The 21136-nt window shown below is 41.2% G+C and overlaps 2 protein-coding genes across 7 annotated transcripts; both read right to left on the reverse strand.

The window, feature by feature from the left end:
* Positions 1-346: 346 nt before the first annotated feature.
* On the reverse strand, positions 347-8482 carry slain1b (SLAIN motif family, member 1b). Of its 3 annotated transcripts, XM_027018408.3 has the most exons (9): positions 7901-8482; positions 6352-6488; positions 4607-4759; positions 3863-4021; positions 3170-3484; positions 2591-2602; positions 1902-2051; positions 1521-1773; positions 347-1321 (listed from the first exon to the last, which is right to left on the reverse strand). In XM_027018408.3, exons 1-9 carry the CDS (start codon positions 8338-8340, stop codon positions 1246-1248), a joined length of 1695 nt encoding a protein of 564 aa, XP_026874209.2. In that variant the 5' UTR covers positions 8341-8482; the 3' UTR covers positions 347-1245. The 3 variants fall into 3 exon arrangements, with proteins under 3 accessions (XP_026874209.2, XP_026874212.2, XP_026874211.2); XM_027018411.3 differs by lacking the exon at positions 4607-4759; XM_027018410.3 differs by lacking the exon at positions 2591-2602.
* A 314-nt stretch (positions 8483-8796) lies between these two features.
* LOC113582605 (uncharacterized) lies at positions 8797-19706 on the reverse strand. Of its 4 annotated transcripts, none has more exons than XM_081710374.1 (23): positions 19637-19699; positions 16457-16520; positions 16149-16251; positions 16009-16071; positions 15821-15892; positions 15658-15690; positions 15446-15529; positions 15292-15366; positions 14796-14846; positions 14654-14710; positions 14458-14547; positions 14283-14366; positions 13930-13992; positions 13597-13659; positions 13081-13137; positions 12885-12974; positions 12710-12793; positions 12369-12431; positions 12036-12098; positions 11348-11434; positions 11128-11239; positions 9463-9565; positions 8798-9133 (listed from the first exon to the last, which is right to left on the reverse strand). In XM_081710374.1, the coding sequence occupies exons 2-23, from the start codon at positions 16491-16493 to the stop codon at positions 9117-9119; spliced, it is 1551 nt and encodes a 516-aa protein (XP_081566500.1). In that variant the 5' UTR covers positions 16494-16520; positions 19637-19699; the 3' UTR covers positions 8798-9116. The 4 variants fall into 4 exon arrangements, with proteins under 4 accessions (XP_081566502.1, XP_081566500.1, XP_081566503.1 ...); XM_081710375.1 differs by having other exon boundaries at positions 8801-9133; positions 11128-11236; positions 19637-19696; XM_081710376.1 differs by lacking the exon at positions 12036-12098 and having other exon boundaries at positions 8797-9133; positions 19637-19706.
* Between the last annotated feature and the right edge of the window lie 1430 nt (positions 19707-21136).

Below are 21136 nucleotides of genomic sequence, written 5' to 3' on the forward strand. Positions count from 1 at the left end.
TGTAGAACGGACAAGCTGAAATGTACATTGTGTTTACCATATGCACACGAATCGACCGTTAATTGACCTAAAGATAAGTAAAATGAGTACCAAAAAGCGATGTACTGATAAAATACTTAAAAATAAGTACTATATTTATACATTATCTTACATACAAAACACCGTCCAATTTTTACTTGTGAATAAAGAGCTAAGACATTTAATACCTTTAAAGTGTTAAAAGAGACATTATTTATGGATTTATATGTAGTAATACTTAAGTGAGTCATCTCATGATGCATAGCTATAGGTCACTTGTACCGAAGGACAAATATTATTCTCAAATATTAACAATGACACCAACAAATTCTCAAGATAAAAAAGCTTTAATTTAGCTTACACACACAGGGAGCTTCAATAAAATGATTATAAAGTGAAATTCTGGGAAAAGGTGGTGTGGTATAGTGAACAATATATAAACATTTTAAAATGTATTTTATACATTGAAAACACAAAAAGGATGATTTGTACAGTGCTACATTTGTGGCTACCAAACCCTTATTCAGTGCTTAAAGAAGAAAGCTCACAATAACAGTGCAATACCAAACAACGAAAACAAACAATTATAATAAAATCTGTTAAATTCAGATAAATACATAATTTGCAAAACCTCATACATTGTAGTGTTATGTCTCCAATACTGGAAAACAAATTGTTATATATATTATGTACCTGTTTTTACATCAGTTTTTAAAAGACCAGTTCATTTCATTCAATAAGAATTTTGTTTATGTTCTGGCAAATATGGAAATTGTTAGTTAAAATAATTTAAATTACAAAACTGAGTAACATTGGAATTTTAAATTTGGCACACACCAAAATCAAGTGACTTCTTTTCACAATTCATTTAGCAGCATGTTTAAAGTTTTTATAAATGCAAATAAACTAACAGATGCTCCTAAGGGCAGTGCATCTAGCTCATTTTTGACTCAGTCACATACCTTCAGCAGGTCTAAAGTCATTTAAATAGGGGCTTTTTTGCATACAGAACTCGCATACGGAAATCTAATGGATCAGAGGAGGAACTCCATGATTAACCTCTATTTTTCTCCATAGTGGATTTGTATCGTTATTTACCCCATTCACCCCCCTCCCCTGCCCCCATGTCCTTCACAAGAACACTTAGTGATGTAGTACACAATCCCTGCCAGCAGGGTGTGTCCTAGCCTCTCCGGTCTCATCGACCTCCATGTTGCTTTCAGCCTTTTAGTAACAACCATCTCGCCAGCTGCCGTCTCGTAGGGCACTGAGGGTTGCCAGGCTCTTTGGTGGTGTCAACAAACTAAAGGAGTAGTAAGAAACAGATACAGTGTTGCAGTTAAAAAATAGAAAATAAAAGAATAGCATGTAAGTTAATAGGAGTCATAACACAAAAAAAGTTTTTTTTTTAGGAAGAAAGAGCATTCTCACACACACACTAGATCATACACACCGGTGTGGTTAATAATAAACTAATCTGACAAAGTTTTCCAGGACTCTACCTTCTGACGGGTTGGGTGAGCTTGCTGCGTGGAGTGGAGCTCATCCCGGTGAAGGACGCCGGCCGTGGGAGGCCGCTGCGTGTGCCTTTACTCGGCTGTGGAATCCCGCTGCTAGGGAGAGACTGCTGGCTGGCTGACAGAGTCGTGGATGACGGGCCTTTAATGGTGGGGCTCACGTAGGCAGTGGCTTTGAGGGACTGCTGTGAAGACAAGGGGAAATTCCCAACACTGTGGACCCGATTCTGGAGCTGGCCTGGAGAAGCGATGGAAGAAGTGAAAGTGATCACTGTGGTTTATAATAGGTGATTTATAATGATTTATAATAGGTTAACTGACTGAGAATAAGGTTAACGTGACCAGGAATACACTGAGAAGTCTTACCGGAGGACTGTAATCTTGCAAGTCCACTGGATGAGTCAAAGCTTTGACTGTTCCGGATGGATGTAGGAGAAGCAGTGTGATTGGCTGGATTGGGCACACTCGGCATGCTGGGAGCCCTCACCAGGTTTGGCATGCTCCTCCTAAGATTATCTAGAGCGGGAATGTCACATCATGACAGTCAGGGATTACATTCACAAGGCGCACGAACCCACATTCAGAGAGGCACGGAAATATGTTCAGATACACCAAGATTCAGAGTCAGCTAACCACACCAGAAAAATGCTCTACATTTATCAAATTTAAATTTAAAAAATAAATACATTCATGACACGTTATGTCACGTTTACTCTGATGATTTTCTAAAATGGAACACTTTGATGCCCAATAAATGTTGTTACAGAAACACAAAGTCTCTGCTTTGTAGGTCTTCTCTCCCTAATTGAGTTGTCATTGGCCAACACACTCCATAAGACAAGCCAAGGCAAAGCTCACAGCACTGCACAAGGCCTCAGCAGTAATTATGATGCATATGTAAGCCCCTCCCCATGAGAAATGAATATTCATATTTAAAACAAGAGCCTGAAGCTAGAGCTAAGATGAATAATATTTTTTTTCAGATATTACCAGTTTGAGCTTTTCCTGATCTAGCAATTACTATAAAATAATCCACCAAAAGTTTGACAACTTACTCTCATACTCGACTGGATTCCAAACAGGATCCCCAGAGATGACACACCCAATACACACCCAATACAGAGTACACACAGAGAAGTAAAATACACACAGATAGAAACAAAAGAACCCAATTAAAAATTACTCAGAGGACCAATGTCAACATGCATGTCTTTTTCCTTCATTATGTCTCAATGTCTATCTGAGTTTCCCCCTCCAAAAATGGGAAGGTTTTCAACCTCACCTACAATGACGTGACATCCCAAAAAAAATCAATTAATTAATTAATTGGTAATTAATTGGTAGCTCAGTGGTAAAGATACTTGTAATCAGAAGGTTGCAGGACAAGCCCCACCACTGCCAAGTTGCTGCTGTTGGGCCCCTGAGCAAGACCCTTGACCCTCAATTGCTCAAGTTGTACTCAGTCATAATTGTAAGTTGCTTTGGATAAAATGATCAGCTAAATGATATAACAAGAGCACACCAGTTTAATGCATTAAACAGAGCTGTAATAACAAGAAATGAACCATTTTCACACGGCAACCAGACATCCCATACAGGGCTAGCGATTTCCATACCAGAACCCACAGCCCTACCTGAGCTGGACCTGAGACTGAGCTGCTCAGGTGTGCAACTGGGGCCGGCCTGGGTGTGGTAGGGCAGCGTACAGGTGGAGGAGGGTGTGCTCCGTCTCCAGTCCCTAATGCTGGTGAAGGTATGTGAATGGGGCAGCCCTAAAGGTCCGGCCCGGGTCAAGCGGGGCTGAGGAGGAGGGAGCTGGCCATAATCTTCGTCGTCGTCGTCGTCGTCGTCCTCTAAATGGGGCTGCCTGAACTGAAAAGACGAGCTGCCACAGCGGCGGCTGACTGCCGAGGAGGAAGTGGACGAAGTGGCATAGTCCTGACGCAGACCTGAGGGCAAACCATGCACGGTTAGGCCGTTTACTGCAAACAGAGTTTGCACTCACTTGCCCGCTTCTAAAAAGTTATTTGAAATCTCTACGTCTGAATGCAATCTAAAAGGATCGACAGTGCTCTGCACGCTGAATTCAGTAACAATCATAACGATTTTCCTCATAAAATCATCGAGTGCTTAGTTCATATCCCTAAGCCCAGTCGTCTATGCATAGCTTAGCTCAGGGAAACTGGGCTATAGTGCCGTCATTTACATTTTACATTTTCAGCTTTTTCCACACACCAAAACAACCTACATATCTACCAGCATTACAGTACATGTGCTCTCTGGGAATTGAACCCACGACATCAGTGCTGACGACCTGCTCTACTTACTCTCCTCCTGGAGGCGTGCCATCACTTGCACATCCGTTAGGTCCTGCAGCTTGTATCCCAGAGACCCGGCATCATCATCCAGCTCCGTGCTCAGCTCACTGTCCAGAGACGACTGCGGCCTGAATGGAGTGTGTCGCACACTGCTACCCACGTGAATGGCTGTCAAACACACACCTGCGTGAACAGCCGTTGAACAAACTCCTGCACCGTGTTAAACGCTTAAAAGCACGTCCCACGAGGCGTTACATAAATAAAATGAGAAACAAATCTGTTGCCACAGCACAGGTTCAAACAGCTCAGACATAAAAAAAAACCCCACATTTATTCCAAGACCCAGCACAAAGTGAATGTCAAACTGGCTTATGGTGGCACAAGGCAAATGATGGGCCTGGTGCCTTGCAGGTGGGTGTCACCATAGTATCGCTATAGAAATGGTCACCATGGCAACACAGTGATGGGATGGCAGCGCTGCTTACTGCAGCTGGCTGGGCGATGGAGGAAAGTAGGCGTTCTCTCAGCTAGAGGAGAGCGATCCTTTCTGGCTGGGGTCGGGGTCAAAAGAAAAGAGGGATGGAGGGATGAGAGAACAAATGAAACTGGACAGAGGAGGAGGAGAGAGAGAGAGAGAGAGAGAGAGAGAGAGGGACGCAACAGGATGAGTTTACACTGAAGAACGAAGGACTGAATTCGCAGACGCAGTGCCAATAGAGTAATAATAACAGATAATAATGAACTGTGCGTCACCTTGCCTGTCACAGGAAGCAGTGCAAGGTGCTGAAGTGAGGGAGGATCTGGAGGCGGGAGAGGAGGTGCACAGCAGGGAGACTCCGCCCACACGGCTGTGGGGGAAAGCTGAAGGGGGCGGAGCTGAGGAGAACACGCCCCTCCATCTATTCACTGAGGAGGATCAGGTAAAGCAGAAAGAGGGAGAGCGTGACCGCTCGTGACTTTCCTGCATTTAACAGGAAAATATAAATGAGTGCTTTTAGCACAACATGACTTCATTCCATGAGACATGGAGCAACACATTCATGACCGGTTTCCAGCCGTGGTACCGACTGGAGAGGAAGAAAAAGAAAACCGAGGCAAAGTTTTAATGGGTTTAAAACATCCTGGGTGGCCAATATCTCTGTACCTCCACACTACATTTGGGTGCTTTCTAAACAAGCATCACTGCACTTCCTTGGCACATTTGAAAGGGGCTTTTTGTCCGTTGGGACATCTGAAATTAACATAGGAGCGTTCAGCAGGTTACATAAGAACAGAGAAAGGACATTCTGCTTGAAGAATCGTCTCATCACGTCCTGCATAGGGCCACCAGGGGGCCTCATGGCAGACACCGACGAGGAGCCAGAGGACAAATCTGGTCCTTCAGTGGTGGCAGACAGTGGAGCATTCAGGTCTTAAGAGCAGGTACTGTGTGCTTCTAAAAGCAAGGCATTTACGGGGGAACTGGGCACGACAGCCGCCTGGACAACCACGTACGTGCACACCCGTCCGCTTTACATCATATGTTCTTCAGAATGACAACAAACACAAACAATGCTAACGTCCGGCAGCCCAAAAATAAAGAGACACAGATCCCCTTCAGAAACAGAGCTGCATCTGTGCGTGTGGTGGTCTGTTGGACAAGTACTCTGTACATATAGAAATACTATTACAATATTATAGAAATATACAGGTTAACTGAATAAATATATAAATACTGTAAAAGTAGATATGTACTGTACAAGCATAGAAATACTGTACATGTATGTAGGTCATGGCACTGTACAAATCTTGACACACATCTTGGTCCACTAAGAGCGTCAGTCTGCCTGAGATTAAGGCCCTAATCTACATTAATCTCTATTAATGCATTACGACCTGCTCCAGAAGCAGCATGTCCCATCAGCCTCCTTCATGTGTTCAGGGCTGTGGTTCCATCCACCCCACAGACTATATATGCATTTATATTACACACACACACACACACACACACACACACACACACACACACACACACACACACACACACACACACACACACACACACACACACACACACACACACACACACACACACACACACACACACACAGTCTATGCTTCCTCGCCTGCACCAGACACTTCCACTTGTCCACTGGGCTTCAGATGTGTAGGAGTTAAACAAAGGATAGCGAAGACAAGCATACTCAGAAGAGAAGCTTTGTTAAGTAGACTGGAAGAGCCTCTCGGGGTTACACTACATGCTTTCACTGTGATGCAACACGATATAAGACGTACGAAAAAGAAGACAGCAGGTTCAAATCTTTGTGTTATTAGACTGTACTGTTTGTAGATATTCATGCTGGAGTTTGTTGACCCACCTTTAACATTCATTTATTTTCCAGAAGTCAGAGCACACATGTACACGCATACACACGCATGCACACATACACACACGCGTGCACGCAACTGCCCACTCACACGCAGACACACACGCACAGACACACACGCACAGACACTACCTGACTCTGGCCTCTGACATAGTGATGGTCTAGGTGTCTCCAGCTCTCCTTGAGGATGACCCAGCACATGCCTGCACCACTGCAGAGGGGTCCCACCGCTACCAGCCCACAAACACGACTTAGATCCCGCATACAGCCTGAGGAAAGAGAACGAATGTTTGAGCAAAGCTATTAAACATCAGCAGTGGCAAATATCCACTTCACTCCGTTGTGTTTGGAGTTGACGTGTCGTCAGAGTTTAAAGCTTCCACAGGCGAACAGAGCAAAGTAAAAGCAGGCAAATGCGCTTGGATGTTGAACATGGCCATGACCCTGCTTAGCAGACTTTCAGCGACAAGCACACCAGACCTTCAGGTGCTCGTGTTTTTCTGATCGCAGCTAGTAAATAAGACCTCTGTTCTAGCTGGAGTTGCAGCTTTGTTCTTGAACAAAGACTTGGTCTTAAACCTCGTCCTGAACCTGACTATTGTAAGACTGCAAATAGTCATGTGCGATTGCTCATAGGAATAATGAAATACTGATATTGCCTCAGGGGGTGATTTTGATTCTCTTGCTTTCATATTTCATATTTCATCATGCTCATATTTGCATTACAAAAGCAAAACTGATGTCATATCTCATGTAGTGAGTAGACATGTGCACATTCACTCACAAGGGAAGGATTTCTGTAAAGAACCTAAAAAGACTAAGGTGACTCCTGTAGACAGATCAGATGTGAAGCATCAACACCCAAGTCAATCGAAACAAAACAAATCACTTTAATGGTCACGTCACTTTAACACAAGTGTGAATGATGGTGGACTGCCATATTAACATCATCATCTGCATCTTATAACTCACTGGTCTGATCTCTACCACAAGGACACTGTATACAGGATAAACTCACCGATCTGATCAATCTCATAAAACACTTTATGAGAAACTCAAATAGAGATGATCTCTACCACAAATGCATGAAGAATAGAACATTTACTCAAGCCTCTCAGCTTCATCTCTGATCAAACGCAGCTAACGAGGACAGCCGATTTGTCTGACGAAAAAACTGACAATACAGCGGGTCTGATCACAACATTCTGTGACCTGCAAAAAGGAAACACAACAGGGAATATCTGCAGGGCAGAGAGGAGTAGCCAGGTGCAGGTGCATGCCCAGCCTCCTGCATGAGTTAGTGTGGACAAGTAGGACAACCTGTGTTGTGGTAAAGGAGCTGGTGGAATACTCTCCACAAACCTACAGATATCAGACAAAGAAAAGGCTGCATGTTGTAATTTAATTAGGAAAATGATTAATGCAGCAGTTAAAAAAAAATAAGATAAAAATAAGGAGATGTTATATAATTTAGGATCATAATGGCAATATCACTTAAATATTTACAGTAAACAGTCAGATGAATATGTCCTGGTCAGTTATTCAACTGAACTGCATTATGGGCTGAAAACACAGCAGGAAAACCGCATCTGTTGCAGCTCTTATTCGCTGTAGCTTTGGGATGCAGTAGCAGAATGTTCGGGGAGACAAAACCAGGGACACGGTTTAACGAGATGCCTACCACGTCTCATCCGACTCCGCGGTGCACTGGAAAATAGAATCTAGGTCTAGCACCTCCACCTCGTCCAAAACCGTGGGCTCAGAAGAGAGGCGGTACGCATCCGCCGCCTCGTCCGCCAAATCAACGGTGGAGTGGGGCTGGAAACATAGGACATGGTCCTCGGACACACAACACTGCTCCAAGACCGCCTGGCAAGCGAGCGTGGGCGCGGGGCTCGGGACGCAGCAGCTTCCGGCTCCGATGGAATTCCCGAACAGGTTCAGCTGCAGAGATGAAAGCGGGCTTGTGCACGCGCCGACCGCGTTTGCACGCGTCCTCAGCTGCTCGTTCTGCCTCTCCAGTCTCCTGACGAGTTCCTGCAGCTTTTTCACCTCTAGCTCCGCGCTCACGGCACCGCCGACGTCCGTCACGCTCGGCGTTTTCAAAATCGTCGCCTCCATCGGACGACAGAGAGTGTCAGATAATCGCCGCGCGGAAATGGTGACCGCGTCTTGCTCTCATTTGGCTGCTGCTCACCCGTCGCCTTCGCTGCAATTGCGGCGGCACGGTTTCCTCCCGTCGCACCTCCTCCAATGAACGGCCGTGGAGCGCAGGAGTCTAGTCTCCTCCCTAGCGCAGGAGTCGCCTCCGCTCGGCTGTCAAGACCAGCGCCGCCTCCAGCCTTGCACTAATGATGATCATTAACTAAGTTATTCACATGTAGACTACGCCGGGGATAAAAGGAGTCCTAACAATTACAGCCTTTTTAACACTCCTAACAGTTACAGCCGTATTATAGAAGAGGTCCTGACGGGCAGATTGTATTTATTTTAGGTCAGGCTTGGCACGTGTTTCAGAGCTGTTTAAGGGCAGATGTCTGCTGTTTTCATGTTGGAACTCAAACGTTTACACCACACAGCCTATTCAAATCACCCATTACAGCTTTAATCGCATTCGGGACACCATGGTACAGAAACAGAAACAGAAATTACAATACTAAAACATATGTCAGGTTGAACATTTTCACACCTGGTGTGCATCACATTGCAAAAAAAATAAAAAATAAAATCTTGTATGCTTAATTAATTCTTTCATCACAGGCCCTATGTATTCCTTTTCCCATGTAAATATCTCAGAAAAAATTATGTTGACATGCATGTCAATAAAGGTATTAAATGTTTTTATTCAATCCAGTGGTATGGTATATGGCTTTCTTTATGAAGGATCCATCTTTTCTTCAACGAAACCACTGAGCTGAAAAGAAGATAGAATTGTGATAAGAATTATCATCATGATCACACAGTTCATGATGTGTGTCATACTAACACACTGTATATGTATTTAAAATAAGATAACACTTTACTGATCCCAAAGAAAATTGCACAAGGGAAAACGTAAATTAAATCAGGATAAATAGAGCAGAGTTGTAGGAGTGAGTTACAGAAATACAAAAGTGTGGTACAGATGAATTATAAACCTTGATATAAGAGTTAGCAGAGTCTAAATACATATACAAATTATGTACATGTATAAAATGCTTATGTGTTGTTATGGTTGCAGAACCAATGAGAGTGAGCTGTTACCTTTGGTCTTCTTGTAGCAGTTATCACAGTGGACCATTCCCTTATACACCCACAGGCTGTCGCCTGCCTCCAGAGCGCCCAGAGAGATCCGGCAGAGCTCACACTGAGACACATGAGGCAATAGCTTACTGCCCCGTATCTCCCCTGAGATCATAGTAACTGTTCTATACTCCCCTGAGGTCATAGTAACTGTTCTATACTCCCCTGAGGTCATAGTAACTGTTCTATACTCCCCTGAGGTCATACGTATAGGCTTTATCTCCCCTGAGGTCATAGTAATTGTTCTAACTCCCCTGAGGTCATAGTAACTGTTCTATCTCCCCTGAGGTCAATTTTAACTGTTCTATCTCCCCTGAGGTCATAGTTATAGTCCACTCTCTCCCCTGAGGTCATATGTATAGCTTCTATCTCCCCTGAGGTCATAGTAACTGTTCTATCTCCCCTGAGGTCATAGTAACTGTTCTATCTCCCCTGAGGTCAATTTTAACTGTTCTATCTCCCCTGAGGTCATATGTATAGCTTCTATCTCCCCTGAGGTCATAGTAACTGTTCTATCTCCCCTGAGGTCAATTTTAACTGTTCTATCTCCCCTGAGGTCATAGTAACTGTTCTATCTCCCCTGAGGTCAATTTTAACTGTTCTATCTCCCCTGAGGTCATATGTATAGCTTCTATCTCCCCTGAGGTCATAGTAACTGTTCTATCTCCCCTGAGGTCATAGTAACTGTTCTATCTCCCCTGAGGTCAATTTTAACTGTTCTATCTCCCCTGAGGTCATCACAACTGTTCTATCTCCCCTGAGGTCATCACAACTGTTCTATACTCCCCTGAAGTCATAGTAACTGTTCTATCTCCCCTGAGGTTATAGTAACTGTTCTATACTCCCCTGAGGTCATAGTAACTGTTCTATCTCCCCTGAGGTCAATTTTAACTGTTCTATCTCCCCTGAGGTCATAGTAACTGTTCTATCTCCCCTGAGGTCAATTTTAACTGTTCTATCTCCCCTGAGGTCATATGTATAGCTTCTATCTCCCCTGAGGTCATAGTAACTGTTCTATCTCCCCTGAGGTCATAGTAACTGTTCTATCTCCCCTGAGGTCAATTTTAACTGTTCTATCTCCCCTGAGGTCATCACAACTGTTCTATCTCCCCTGAGGTCATCACAACTGTTCTATACTCCCCTGAAGTCATAGTAACTGTTCTATCTCCCCTGAGGTTATAGTAACTGTTCTATACTCCCCTGAGGTCATAGTAACTGTTCTATCTCCCCTGAGGTCATAGTAACTGTTCTATCTCCCCTGAGGTCATAGTAACTGTTCTATCTCCCCTGAGGTCATAGTAACTGTTCTATCTCCCCTGTGGTCATAGTAACTGTCATATACGCCCCTGAAATCATAGTTATAGTCCACTATCTCCCCTGAGGTCATAGTTATAGTCCACTATCTCCCCTTAGATAACTGTAACTTTTAATGGCATGGGGTCACTGGCTTTTATTTCTGTTTGCTACAAAGTAAGATATGCATCATGGCAGAGAAATGGCAGAGACTGAATTCAACTGTAATCTAAGACATATCTGAAATTGAATTAAAGAAAAGACAAACAGAGAAGCAGGAGAGGTGTGGGTGGTTTGATAGAACAGAGATGGAGAGGAGGATAAGGAGGTTACCTTGAAGCAGGAGCTGTGACTGAAGATCTGAAGGTCTTCCAGAATCATCCTGCCTTCTCCAGTAATGCATTTACCACAAACCGTGCAGAGATCTCTTTTACTGACAGTCCTGCTGGACAGAGGACACAGTCAGGCTAGACTGAATAAGAAACACCCATCCATCAGTTTAACAGTGAGCAAGGACCAGTTGTTCCAAGCACAAGCTTGATCCTCTTCTGACCTGGTCGTAGTTGCCTGGGAAAGAGACGGAGTTGCAGCTGAGGAGTACATAGTTGGGGATAATGTTGGAGTCTGTCTGAGAGTCATGCTGTAAAAAGATGTAAAGAGATTATGTACGGTGGCCTTTAAACATTTAAACAGCTGCCATTTTTTGCCTGCTTTAAATAACACTTGGCATTTAGCGGACGCTTTTAGCCAAAAGCCTTACAATTATGACTGAATACAACTGCTGTTATAAAACAGTGGAATTATTAACTCACACACTGAATCAACCAAAAAATATAATAATTTGTTGCGCTGTGAGAGGCTCCATATATGAGAGAAGTTACAAGGTTAATGAATGGTTCGGGTAATATGGGTGAAACAGTTTTTTAATGAATGTATAGATTAATAGTTTTTATTCATCTAATTTATCATCACAAATATTTATGTATGTAATATTGTGTTCGTTGATTTAAAACTTATTTATTGTTTATCATGTTAACTGATTGTGAACAAAGAAAACATTCATTTATTGTAAATATTTTCTAAAGCTAACTGATGGACAGGGGAATTTTGGGAATGAAAAATACCTTTAATGTCCATCAGAGGCAGAAATATAAATTTTACTGGAAATGTATAGAATTTTATTTATTTTTGTTTTCCAGTATTAATAATTGCAGCTTTTCAGTGTTGTTTAACAGTCTTACCCAGCGTCGTACTTTGATTGAGATGACCTGTAGCTCAGAATATTAGGAGGACTGCTTTGCTCACTGAGAGAGAGGTCAAGTGATTAATTAATGTGTTTGATTAATTAATGTGATTCCTACATTAATGTGATTGGTTAATTAAGGTGATTCATACATTACTGTGATTGGTTAATTTATGTGGTAGATTATTTCATGTGATTGACAGATTTAAGTCATTTGAATAGAGGTTTGATTAAACAAAGACTAAGCAATATGTGTTTTGTTTGTAAATTCAGTTGCATTGTTCATACATGCTGGGAATACTGGGTTAATATGTTATCAGACACATCTCACCTGACAGGACTGATATACACACCAGGAGAAAACAGATTATCATCAAAACTGTCCTGAGTATTACTGGAGAAAAAACACACAAGCACACACACACACATGCACGCACACACACACACACACACACACACACACACACACACACACACACACACACACACACACACACACACACACACACACACACACACACACACGCACAGTGTCCACTGTATTACTAGAGAAAAAAACAATATATCATTAACAATATTAGGTTCATTCTTAACTGGAGAGGTTTTTCAATAAACATATTGAATGTTAGAAATAAACAACAATAATTCTTTGAAATAATAAATATTTTTTACCTTGGAGTTTTCTTATTGTCATTGGCTGAGTTAAGGGTTGTTGCTGTTGTAATGGTCGTAGTTTTCAGCTCGGTATTGTCATTGCTGTGTGTGTAAAACCAGATTTGAACTCATTATTATTTTTCTGAATCTGTGGACTCTGGTGAACACACTGGAGTTATTCTGGCTACAGTACCTTGGTCCCCAGCTCTTTGAGTAGGTCTCTGTTTTGGTTACAGGGGAAGGCAGAGTTTTTTCTGAGCTTGTGAATGTTGTGGTGGTGGATCTGTTTGGGTGACAGGAACCTTTATAATAATAATGTTAAAAATGCTTTAATCCACTCTTTAAATCAGTGTGGGTTGTTGAATTTAATCAGGTGAGTTTCTTTTTACCTGCTTGAGGAAACTGTAGATGATCGAAGTTCAGAGGATGCAGTTTCACTCTCAGTGCTGTTATAAAACAGTGGAATTATTAACTCACACACTGAATCAACCAAAAATATAATAATTTGTTGCGCTGTGAGAGGCTCCGTATATGAGAGAAGTTACAAGGTTAATGAATGGTTCGGGTAATATGGGTGAAACAGTTTTTTAATGAATGTATAGATTAATAGTTTTTATTCATCTAATTTATCATCACAAATATTTATGTATGTAATATTGTGTTCGTTGATTTAAAATCTATTTATTCTTTATCATGTTAACTGATTGTGAACAAAGAAAACATTCATTTATTGTAAATATTTTCTAAAGCTAACTGATGGACAGGGGAATTTTGGGAATGAAAAATACCTTTAATGTCCATCAGAGGCAGAAATATAAATTTTACTGGAAATGTATAGAATTTTATTTATTTTTGTTTTCCAGTATTAATAATTGCAGCTTTTCAGTGTTGTTTAACAGTCTTACCCAGCGTCGTACTTTGATTGAGATGACCTGTAGCTCAGAATATTAGGAGGACTGCTTTTCTGACTGAGAGAGAGGTCAAGTGATTAATTAATGTGTTTGATTAATTAATGTGATTCCTACATTAATGTGATTGGTTAATTAAGGTGATTCATACATTAATGTGATTGGTTAATTTATGTGGTAGATTATTTTATGTGATTGACAGATTTAAGTCATTTGAATAGAGGTTTGAATAAACAAAGACTAAGCAATATGGCTTTTGTTTGTAAATTCAATTGCATTGTTAATACATACTGGGAATACTGGGTTAATATGTTATCAGACACATCTCACCTGACAGGACTGATATACACACCAGGAGAAAACGGACTATCATAAAAACTGTCCTGAGTATTACTGGAGAAAAAACACACAAGCACACGCATGCACACACACACACACACACACACACACACATACACACACATACGCACACACACACACACACACACACACACACACACACACACACACACACACACACACACACACACACACACACACAGTGTCCACTGTATTACTAGAGAAAAAATATATATATTATTAACAATATTAGGTTCATTCTTAACTGGAGAGGTTTTTCAATAAACATATTGAATGTTAGAAATAAACAACAATAATTCTTTGAAACAATAAATATTTTTTACCTTGGAGTTTTCTTATTGTCATTGGCTGAGTTAAGGGTTGTCACTGTTGTAATGGTCGTAGTTTTCAGCTCGGTATTGTCATTGCTATGTGTGTAAAACCAGATTTGAACTCATTATTATTTTTCTGAATCTGTGGACTCTGGTGAACACACTGGAGTTATTCTGGCTACAGTACCTTGGTCCCCAGCTCTTTGAGTAGGTCTCTGTTTTGGTTACAGGGGAAGGCAGAGTTTTTTCTGAGCTTGTGAATGTTGTGGTGGTGGATCTGTTTGGGTGACAGGAACCTTTATAATAATAATGTTAAAAATGCTTTAATCCACTCTTTAAATCAGTGTGGGTTGTTGAATTTAATCAGGTGAGTTTCTTATTACCTGCTTGTGGTAACAGCAGTTGATGGGGCTTTAGAGGATGCAGTTTCACTCCCAGTGCTGTTATAAAACAGTGGAATTATTACTTGACACACTGATTCAACCACAAACATAATAATTTGTTGTGCTGTGAGAGGCTCCTTACATGAGAGAAGTAACAGGAGTAATGGATGGTTTGGGTGATAAGGTTGCATTGCTTTCACAACAGAAAACAAAACGTTATCTTGGTCTTTAAGAAATGCACAATTCTTTTGAAAACGTTTTACACAGGAGAGGTGAGTGACACTTAAAAATGTGAAATTAGTAAACTGGCATTTTGTGAAGCTTTCTGCTCCAGTGAGAGTCACCCACTGATGTCTTTCTTAGGGGGCTCATTTGATACTTCTGGCAACTCACTCACAGATTTTTTAACAGGCATGAATCTTTGGTCACAATGACATATAATACAATATAATATCAACAATATAATATAACAAAATATATATCAATATATATCAGCAATATAAAAAAAAAAATCATAGACAGTGATGTGCCTTAGACATTCACCTCCAAACTGGCAGGTTAAATCATAAACTGATTAAATGGAAATGCAACAGGATCATGTACAGTTACGTTAGAACCTCAGATGATATTTTACTTACGCTTTTTTGCTTGAATTTGCGCCTGAGAACACTCGAGCTGTAAAACTTTTTGACGGTGTTGTAGGAACAGGTTTCCTACAGTGGAAGAGTAAAACATTAGCACTTCCAACTGCAGGGGAGGTTTTTCAAATAGAGCAGTGCTGTGGTGTCGTACTTGGGAGCAACCGGAGGTTTGCTGGGAACGGTACTGGCAGGTCTTGTGGCTGTAGGCACAGAGCTTTTCGTAGTCGTTGAATTCCTTATGGAGGTGAAAATTAATAACACCAAAATGATGAATAAGAATGAAGAAACTGTAGAAATCAGAATGTAAATAAGAGTGACATATAAATAAGAATTCAAAAGGTTTAGTGTGAGCACCAGACCAACCTGCTTTCGTTTGTCTGCTGGGTGGCACCAAACCTGCCAGGATGAGTGTTATAGATAATTACTGATCATCGCAGAAGACATTTTCACTGCTGTGTCAGTCCTGAATAAAACTATGTGCTGTTTAATTGTTGTTAAAGTGTTGCTGACCAACAAATGCATTTACCTCTTAACCAGGGAGCCAACAGAGGTACTGGGCCTTACTGGGTCAACCTGGCTGGAATTCCCCAGTACTCCACTGACAGAAAGGAATAGCAGCAAGAAGGAAAATAAAGAAATTCATTTTTCATTTTTTAAAGTTTTTTTTTTTTTTCCAGTATGAGCTATAGTTTCATAATTACTGTCTTTTTCTACCTTTCACTGTCGGCCTGTGTTTTGGAGCCATCGAGGTCACCTCTGCCGTAGTTGGTATCCACACTGCAAATTCACATCCTGCATTAAATGTGTATATATGTGTGAAGTTGGAGGACTTTGTGTGCATGGGGGTGTCATACTCCACTGGGTCATCCTCCTCTGTCTGTCTGATCCAGCTGTTGTCTTTCAGCAGAGCTGTTCTCTGCTTGGAAGCTTCTCCAGTAGTTTTGCTGGGACTCACACCTGCAAAACAGTGAATGTGCGAATATAACGACACTCATCATCAACACATACACACGAACACTGTCCTAGCACATACAGATTATTTTTTAATTCAAGATTTACGTATGTACAGTATACTATTACTATTAAAAAAGTAAAAATTATAGCATATATCGATGTTACAGGTTTATAATTTTAAAAAAGCCTTTAACAAAGAAAGTCTAACCAGGTTTTGGAGGCTGACGGGTCATGTTGGAAGACATGCTGCAACAGTCCAAGAGTCAGTTGAGCTGTTGGTTCACAGGTTTTGAAACAACAAAAGAATACACAATGGAATTCACAAGCAACATGTTTTTACATGTCACCTAAAAATGTCGCCTAAACAAGCATTTAAATGAAGGTGGAAAGATGATGCTTAATCAGTCATTTTGTAAACTATTTTCATGAAGTCAGGCTAAACCATTAAAAGCTCATTTGTTAACACCTGGTGAGAGGTGAGGGGGTACTTTCATTTGGAGACCAATACCAGAGATTATGTAGATACGTTCCTAAAAAAGTTTCAAATACCTCACAAAATTATATATTACATACAATATATTACATATTTTACAATATTGCCTACAATGCTAAATTTGTAAAACTGTACATAGATGTGATGGTGAAGTTGAAACATTCAATAAAAACTCATCACCAAAGTATTTTTTTTATTATTAATAACTTAAGAATCGCGAAAATGTCACTAACAGAGAGGGTTCCTCCATGACTAATAGAGAGAGTTCCTCCATAACTAACAGAGAGAGAGAGTTCCTCCATAACTAACAGAGTTCCTTCATGACTAGCAGAGAGAGAGTTCCTCCATAACTAACAGAGAGAGAGTTCCTCCATGACTAACAGAGAGAGGGTTCCTCCATGACTAACAGAGAGAGGGTTCCTCCATAACTAACAGAGAGAGAGTTCCTCCATGACTAACAGAGAGAGGGTTCCTCCATAACTAACAGACAGAGGGTTCCTCCATAACTAACAGAGAGAGGGTTCCTCCATGACTAGCAAAGAGAGAGTTCCTCCATAACTAACAGAGTTCCTTCATGACTAGCAGAGAGGGTTCCTCCATGACTAGCAGAGAGAGGGTTCCTCCATAACTAACAGAGAGAGAGTTCCTCCATAACTAACAGACAGAGGGTTCCTCCATAACTAACAGAGAGAGGGTTCCTCCATAACTAACAGAGTTCCTTCATGACTAGCAGAGAGGGTTCCTCCATAACTAACAGAGTTCCTTCATGACTAGCAGAGAGGGTTCCTCCATAACTAACAGACAGAGGGTTCCTCCATAACTAACAGAGAGAGGGTTCCTCCATAACTAACAGAGTTCCTTCATGACTAGCAGAGAGGGTTCCTCCATAACTAACAGAGTTCCTTCATGACTAGCAGAGAGGGTTCCTCCATGACTAGCAGAGAGAGAGTTCCTCCATGACTAGCAGAGAGAGAGTTCCTCCATAACTAACAGAGTTCCTTCATGACTAGCAGAGAGGGTTCCTCCATAACTAACAGACAGAGGGTTCCTCCATAACTAACAGAGAGAGAGTTCCTCCATAACTAACAGACAGAGGGTTCCTCCATAACTAACAGAGAGAGGGTTCCTCCATAACTAACAGAGTTCCTTCATGACTAGCAGAGAGGGTTCCTCCATAACTAGCAGAGTTCCTTCATGACTAGCAGAGAGGGTTCCTCCATGACTAGCAGAGAGAGAGTTCCTCCATAACTAACAGAGAGAGAGTTCCTCCATAACTAACAGAGTTCCTTCATGACTAGCAGAGAGGGTTCCTCCATAACTAACAGACAGAGGGTTCCTCCATAACTAACAGAGAGAGGGTTCCTCCATAACTAACAGAGTTCCTTCATGACTAGCAGAGAGGGTTCCTCCATAACTAACAGAGTTCCTTCATGACTAGCAGAGAGGGTTCCTCCATGACTAGCAGAGAGAGAGTTCCTCCATGACTAGCAGAGAGAGAGTTCCTCCATAACTAACAGAGTTCCTTCATGACTAGCAGAGAGGGTTCCTCCATAACTAACAGACAGAGGGTTCCTCCATAACTAACAGAGAGAGAGTTCCTCCATGACTAACAGAGAGAGAGTTCCTCCATAACTAACAGAGAGAGAGTTCCTCCATGACTAACAGAGAGAGGGTTCCTCCATAACTAACAGAGTTCCTTCATGACTAGCAGAGAGGGTTCCTCCATAACTAACAGAGAGAGGGTTCCTCCATAACTAACAGACAGAGGGTTCCTCCATAACTAACAGAGAGAGAGTTCCTCCGTAACTAACAGAGAGAGAGTTCCTCCATGACTAACAGAGAGAGGGTTCCTCCATAACTAACAGAGTTCCTTCATGACTAGCAGAGAGGGTTCCTCCATAACTAACAGAGAGAGGGTTCCTCCATAACTAACAGACAGAGGGTTCCTCCATAACTAACAGAGAGAGGGTTCCTCCATGACTAACAGAGAGAGGGTTCCTCCATAACTAACAGAGAGAACCTCCATAACTTTGAGTTTGCTAACAGAATTCTGCTGGCAGCCTTGAAGCTGCTGAGCGTCTCTGAGATTCGTATGTCCTTCTTTGCTCTCTCTCACAGTTGTCAATCTGGGTACTGCAGGTCCTGTTATGAAACAAACAGTATAAAAGAAAGATATTTCTGCCTGTGGGGCACCAGGCCTTTGTGTGAAGCGAAGTTGCAGAGGACGCAACTGGCTAGCCAATGTTTATTTTGTCTGCTATTAAGGATAAATGATACTGACAGTAACCTTTATTAGCTGAAAGCACATCCTTTTTACACAACATTTGATTTGACATCATGAACGTGATGCCGTTGGTATTTTGCAGTAATTATCATATTTTTGTTCTTGTCACACCCATTGTCGTCTTGTTCATGTTTTCTGGGTGTAACCTGCTACAACCTGTCCGTAGGAAACGGGAGACACCTTCACATACGTGCGTACCTCCTTAAATTAATGCATGACTCACTGACCTTATTATTCTTTCTTATTTTTTGTCTTCCCACATTGGATTCGTGCCTTTTCGCCTACTTGTTAATACACGGTACAGTCTTTTCATCTTAATTCTAAACCAAATAGTTTTTATTATGGTTGAATATAGCTTGTATTTCTATTAGCCTGTATGTTATCATGTTCATGCAATTAGGTTCGCAGTGCAATGGGATTTTAGGAAAAAACGAGGTTTCTTTGTCACTGTTTAATTTAATCTTACATTTATAAACCTTTTCATTTCTCATATATTTTGCTCATCTCACAAACAAACTTTGTAAATATGGTTTAAACAATTTGACTACTTTTCAAAAAGGTTTCTGACAAACATAATTAGAAATTAATTCTGTGTGTTAAATCACACTCACCTGCTTCCTGGGCTCCTCGGTGAGTGAGTGCTGACGTGGCCCCGCCTATCTCAGCAAAAGAGGGAGGAGCTTCCAGAACAGCAGCACAGCACACATCTCAAACCAGAAAGGCTAGTTTTCAATGAAATGTCTTGCTAAGCAAGATTAAATTCACCAGACTGTCTCTCTGTTTCTCTGCACGTCTCTCCAGTACAACAACATTATAATGCACCAGACTGTCTCTCTGTTTCACTGCACGTCTCTCCAATACAATAACATAATAATTCACCAGACTGTCTCTATGTTTCACTGCACGTCTCTCCAATACAATAACATTATAATGCACAAGACTGTCTCTCTTCCCCTGCACATCCTAATGGAGTATATTTTCAATATTCCTGCAGCCAGGCAGACCAACTTATTTATGAGCATTAGAAAAACTCCAATAGATGAGATGCTGTTTCTGGCTAAGGTTTGAATAGGAATGATAATTTCTTTATAAAACTCAGGTCAATGCTATGTAACAAGTGTCAGAATTTATGTGTGTACTGTCAGTTGTAAAATATAAAAATACATTTCTGTAATGAGTCTGTGTAATACCTGCATGGATCCTGCATAATGGCCTCAAAGCAGATTTTATAAATGTAGGTGTTATTTATTGGCACATGACAAACAGGTGTTGTATGTTTGTCCTTAGTATTCCTCAGTATAACATTAAACAAAAATGTTTAGTTGGGAAATAACATGTAAATTATTTTAGAATAACTTAGTGTATATGAAACATCATACCCACAACATATGAAACGTAAAAGGTTTCACCTACTTTATTAGAAATTATTCATTACAAATTTTTATTAGTGTGCAATTGGAGACCACAGCACTGTAGCTCTCAAGGAACTAGAGGTTATCTTATATTCACAGCGCAACATAGTATATTCCACATGTTGGCTTGTATATCCATCCTGCTTTTTATCACTGGTCATTTTCCGACCACAGAGCTGTTGTTCGTTGGGTCACTGTGAGTGGCAGGCCACTCTCAACCCAACAGTAATAATGGCACCTGTAAAAACACCAGCAGCATAACTCATCTCTCATACCATCACAACACCTGCTGCCATGTCAGCATCACTACCGTGTTGACTGCCAGCCAAATAACGTCCAGTGAGAATAGGGTGAAAATAAATTACGCAGTGATTATAGGTGCAAGGTGCGTGTTTCTAATACGATTGGGGTGACAAAATAAACTAATAACAAAAATAATAACAAGAACATTCCATATGTGAACGTATTTGTTTGGTGCTTTAATAGCAAGTTCACAACCAAATGTTTCTTTTCACAGACAGGATAGAGAGAGCTGGGCTTTACACAAAATGTATGCAAATACAGAGCATTTGTCAGGAGAGTGTGTTAAGGAGCTTTCAAAAGATACTATTAATCATTGGATGCTGAATTGGTGTTAGCTCTCCAAAAGGAGGGACACGAATCTCTATGTGAAGACGCCCCGACAGCTTACGCGACTGC

Source organism: Electrophorus electricus, chromosome 3 (genome assembly GCF_041902795.1).
Source record: "Electrophorus electricus isolate QZ-2024a chromosome 3, ASM4190279v1, whole genome shotgun sequence".
In the NCBI taxonomy this organism is placed as follows: domain Eukaryota; kingdom Metazoa; phylum Chordata; class Actinopteri; order Gymnotiformes; family Gymnotidae; genus Electrophorus; species Electrophorus electricus.

What these genes read in the sequence shown, in the direction of transcription:
- LOC113582605 (XM_081710374.1), bottom strand. Translation starts at nt 16,493, where the DNA reads ATGTCTTCCAACATGACCCGTCAGCCTCCAAAACCTG. An exon ending in ACACAGGCCGACAGTGAAAG is followed by an intron (nt 15,893 to 16,008) that starts GTAGAAAAAGAC and finishes CCTTTCTGTCAG; the next exon opens with TGGAGTACTGGGGAATTCCA. An exon ending in TCCCAGGCAACTACGACCAG is followed by an intron (nt 11,240 to 11,347) that starts GTCAGAAGAGGA and finishes TCCTCTGTCCAG; the next exon opens with CAGGACTGTCAGTAAAAGAG.
- slain1b (XM_027018408.3), bottom strand. Translation starts at nt 8,340, where the DNA reads ATGGAGGCGACGATTTTGAAAACGCCGAGCGTGACGGACGTCGGCGGT. An exon ending in GGCACGCCTCCAGGAGGAGA is followed by an intron (nt 3,485 to 3,862) that starts GTAAGTAGAGCA and finishes GTTTGCCCTCAG; the next exon opens with GTCTGCGTCAGGACTATGCC. An exon ending in CTCACCCAACCCGTCAGAAG is followed by an intron (nt 1,322 to 1,520) that starts GTAGAGTCCTGG and finishes CTACTCCTTTAG; the next exon opens with TTTGTTGACACCACCAAAGA.